Source organism: Agrilus planipennis, unplaced genomic scaffold, assembly GCF_000699045.2.
Source record: "Agrilus planipennis isolate EAB-ADULT unplaced genomic scaffold, Apla_2.0 scaffold13, whole genome shotgun sequence".
Taxonomy (NCBI): Eukaryota; Metazoa; Arthropoda; class Insecta; order Coleoptera; family Buprestidae; genus Agrilus; species Agrilus planipennis.
This window is the reverse complement of record NW_020439040.1, coordinates 543,544-547,815: the sequence shown is the minus strand read 5'-3', so window position 1 is coordinate 547,815 and position 4,272 is coordinate 543,544. Positions and strand designations below refer to the sequence as shown.

The 4,272-nt window shown below is 32.5% G+C and overlaps 2 protein-coding genes across 3 annotated transcripts in view; both read left to right on the top strand.

Annotated features, from left to right (window-relative positions):
* Nucleotides 1–4,158, top strand: part of LOC112905075 (cell death-inducing p53-target protein 1) — a 7,980-nt gene extending 3,822 nt beyond the window's left edge. The window contains exons 2-3 of one of the 2 annotated variants that reach the window (XM_025976736.1): nt 2,791–2,947; nt 3,588–4,158. In XM_025976736.1, the coding sequence (XP_025832521.1) occupies nt 2,791–2,947; nt 3,588–3,693 (263 nt within the window). In that variant the 3' untranslated portion in view covers nt 3,694–4,158. Of the gene's footprint in view, nt 1–2,787; nt 2,948–3,587 lie in introns of both variants that reach the window. The other variant, XM_025976735.1, reaches the window with a different exon arrangement.
* The window catches only part of LOC108744170 (ubiquitin carboxyl-terminal hydrolase 35), a 7,312-nt gene continuing 3,589 nt past the window's right edge, over nt 550–4,272 (top strand). Inside the window, exon 1 of the mRNA XM_025976734.1 lies at nt 550–833. The gene's annotated coding sequence lies outside the window, so the exon portion shown is untranslated. The remainder of the gene's footprint in view (nt 834–4,272) is intronic.

Here is a 4,272-nt window from a genome sequence, read left to right as displayed (position 1 = left end):
CGAAGATGGAGAATTTTTTACAATATGGCTTTAAATTTAATGATATATGCTTTTATTTTAATATCTTGTATAGTTCATTCGCCTGCGATAACTAATGTTTATTTATTTATTATTGTAGTCTTTTGGCACCCACGAAAGCAGTATTTTCGTTTTTTTTTTAATAAGTGAAAATTTGGTTTTTAGTTTATTAATAAATAATATAGCAATATTAAAAAATATATAAAGGTATTATTTTATAATAATTGTGGTGTAATAAAACCTTATTAATTGACTCTTAATGATGGTTTTTAATCATTAAATATTGATTTTAATGTTAAAAAGTACGACACGAACTAAAAGAAGAACATTCAGTATTAAAAATATAATTTATCAAGTAAAGACGATTACTTCAGTATATTTAACATGAATGGTGTATAGTGTGAATATTTAAAGAAGAATATTACCTCATTATTTTAAAAAACTTTTTAGTAAGTGATCGGTGGTATCTTTTTCGCTTCATTTTATCGAACACTTCTCTAGAACGTAAAGCATATTCCTGCGCGCGCGGAAGCATAGATGACAAGAGAGCAAGGTCGTTGTCAGCTTGTTAGCTTTATGGTTGTGGTAAATTGTTGTAGAGAGTCATTTAATCATTATTCACAAATTATTTTACATTATTTATATTCATTTTCGGAATGTGCGAATTGCGGTGATTGACTTATGTGTGTTATATAGTGCCTTCAATGAATTGAAAAACTTCTGATGTTTATACAGAGAAATAAATGTTTTAGATTTTGTGACACTAGTAAAGGTTAAGCGCAACTTGGAGCCCTAAATATTTCCAAATAATTTTGGTAAGCTAACAAAAGTTAATTAACGATTTTTTTTTAAATAAATGTAGTAGATGTATTGTGAAGACCGAGTAAATTTTAATCTATCATATAAAATTCGCCAAATTGTTTATTGCACCTGTCAGGTTGCACTGAAATTATTTTTAGAGTATGGCATTTAAAATTTGCATTGTAATAACTATAATCATAAACGTTTGCGTTATTTGCAGTTGTTATTGGACAGCTGTCAAGGCATTAATTTTTAATAATAAAGCAATATGCTTATAAAGATAGTTAAAATGAATGTCTATATTTTAACTACACCTAATTTGATGATTTATCCAGAAAAATAAAATTTGTGTATAAAATATAACTTGTAATTTATTAATGACACGTTCTATTTTGTTGTCAATCCTTACATATTTTTTATATAACTAATCATACAAATTGACAGTCAACCGATAATACTAAGAACATTGTCAAAAATTTTTTTTTAAAATAGGGTATTTTCTTCTTAAGCAAAAAGGTATAATATGTTTAATATTTCACAGGAGACTACAAACAAAAAATGGNGTTATAACATATTTCGTTTGCACTGAATTTCTTTTAATTTAAATTTGATTCACACCCAAAAAGTTAATTAGCTGGTTTAGGACAATTCGAATTCCTGTCCAAATTTATAATAAGAGGATTTTTTTTTCGATATTGTAGTTTCACAATTGATCTAACGCATAAGTTATTCAAATTTTTGAAATCGTCTTTTAAATGCCTATATTTTAATATCCTACCAAATATTTGCCTATTTTTAATGTATGAATTGTCATTAAGTACTTTTTGGAGGTTTAAATGAAATTTTATTTTGTTTTTAGCGAATGCACCTAGCAGCAGTGGTAGCGCTACTTCTGCGCCTCTTACGGTTGTGCAGCGTTCGTTTGGTGGTCGTTCCGTAACGATTTCGCGGTGTAACAACTGTGGTAATCAGAGCGAACGGGCAGACACGTTTCGCGAACTCCAACTGTCCTTCCCCAGTAGCAGCGGCGACGAGCCTTCGTCCATCCAGCACCTGGTCGATTACTATTTGCAACCGGAACGTTTGTGTGATGACAACCAGTATCACTGTGATAAATGCGGTGGCCTGACGGATGGCGAACGTGTCACCAAAGTCGTGGAACCGCCTCCGCGGCTTGTGCTCACACTCAAAAATTTCCGTTACGACTCAGTCTCACAGCAGCGCACGAAATTGCTTCAACGCGTTAAATTAGACGGTTCGATAAAGTTAGAGGGGGCGCAATACAACTTGTACGCGACTGTAGTACATTGTGGCATGAGTCTTGATTCGGGACATTATTACACCTTTGCAAAGGATGGGGCTACCGCCACACAACAAGAGTGGTACATGTTTAGCGATTGCGTGGTGACACGTGCAAGCGAATCGATGTTGGGTAACATGAAACATCATGAAACTCCATATATACTGTTTTACAGTCGAGAGGATTGCGTGGATCCGGCTCCATTGCCTCGGAGTGCGTTGTCCCCCAGATTGGAGAATGTCGTCCTGAAGGATCTGTCAGAAAACGAGAACGAAAGAAGACGGGCTGCAATAAGGACGGTCGCGCGTAATAATAGAAACGACGATCCTCCTCCTCCTGGATGCAGTGGAGGCGGACTTTTTAACCCCTCGCATACGCGGTTCGTTTGTTAATAATATGGTAACATTTTTGAACAGGGTTGGACGCGACAAACATGGGGAACGAATTTATATTCTAATTTTTGGAGTTTTTCGTGTCTCGCCCTGTATTNTTGGTACCTTCAAATACCTAGGATTAAGGACATTAATGAGCGCCTTTTTCATCATATACAGCATACAAAATAAAAAACAATCCCGACAAATAATTTATTGACGAGCCAAACTCAGGCAATTACATCATATTTAAATGTATTAATGTAGTTTACTTTAATTTAGTTTAATATTTTTCAGTAGTTCAATCAGGACCAGAAATACTGACAACTGTGGTACCCTTAGGACCTAATGCAACACATATGATATGTCCACATTGTCACGCAGAAATTGATACTACTACGAAAACGCAACCAGGCTTAATAGCATACATTTCCGGACTTATTATTTGTTTAACAGGGTACGTATACATATTTATAATATACTTTTTCAAACAGCGATCGAATCGTCTTGTTTTCTTTTTCTACATTGATGAGCACAAAGTTGCTGTTATAAACTTTCCAGATGTTCGCGTAATTATATTTTAAAAGTTTCCGCGTGCATTTTAATTTGATTAGTGGTTATTTACAATTTAAACTTCTCAAATAAAAAAATACTGACGCAATTTCACTTAACGTAATTGATTGGCAATTCAATTCGTGCCAATGGCTTTATAATTTTCAAATGAATAATTAACGTGATTATTTTATCCAATTACATTAATTGCATTCTCTCTCTTTCTCTCTCTCCAAGCGGAAAATAGTTTATTGACTTTAGCTAATTTCGTTTTAAAATTTCCGTCTTACGCTGACATCACAAATTCGATTGTTCATTGGCAGACTCACGGTTACAATTCTGTGACGTCAGCAGTAATGCTTCAGGTTCAATTTTTTCTATTTACTATAAAGAAGCATTGCATCGGTTGGTAATCGAACCCTAGAACCCTAGTCGGACGCGTATCAAACAGGCATTCTACTGCAATACACCGTTTACGCCTCCTGTAGAAGCTTTCGTTGTTCACGTATCATATGCAAAAGATTAAATAAAAATGTTTTTTTTAGGTGTCCGTTTGGTTGTTGTTTAATCCCATGCTGTATTGACAAATGTATGGACGTACATCATAGCTGCCCAAACTGTGACACTTATTTAGGACGTTACAAAAGATAAAACAGTGCATCTTTTTTTAACATTAATCTTATGCACATTGCACATTTATTTTCATATAAAAAAGCAATATGGATTTAATATTTCTTCTTTGTAGAAGAAAATTATATTAAATATAATAGATTGTACAAGATTAGGGACAAATTCTTCCAACAGTGCTTCTGTACGTTTCTTCTTATTTATCAAGAAGTTGCCATTTATTCTAGCGTTTTTAAAATGTGATTAAAATATTTTTATAACAGTGTACGGGAGGAGTTTCGAAGATGGAGAATTTTTTACAATATGGCTTTAAATTTAATGATATATGCTTTTATTTTAATATCTTGTATAATTCATTCGCCTGCGATAACTAATGTTTATTTATTTATTATTGTAGTCTTTTGGCACCCACGAAAGCAGTATTTTCGTTTTTTTTTTAATAAGTGAAAATTTGGTTTTTAGTTTATTAATAAATAATATAGCAATATTAAAAAATATATAAAGGTATTATTTTATAATAATTGTGGTGTAATAAAACCTTATTAATTGACTCTTAATGATGGTTTTTAATCATTAAATATTGATTTTAATGTTAAAAAGTAC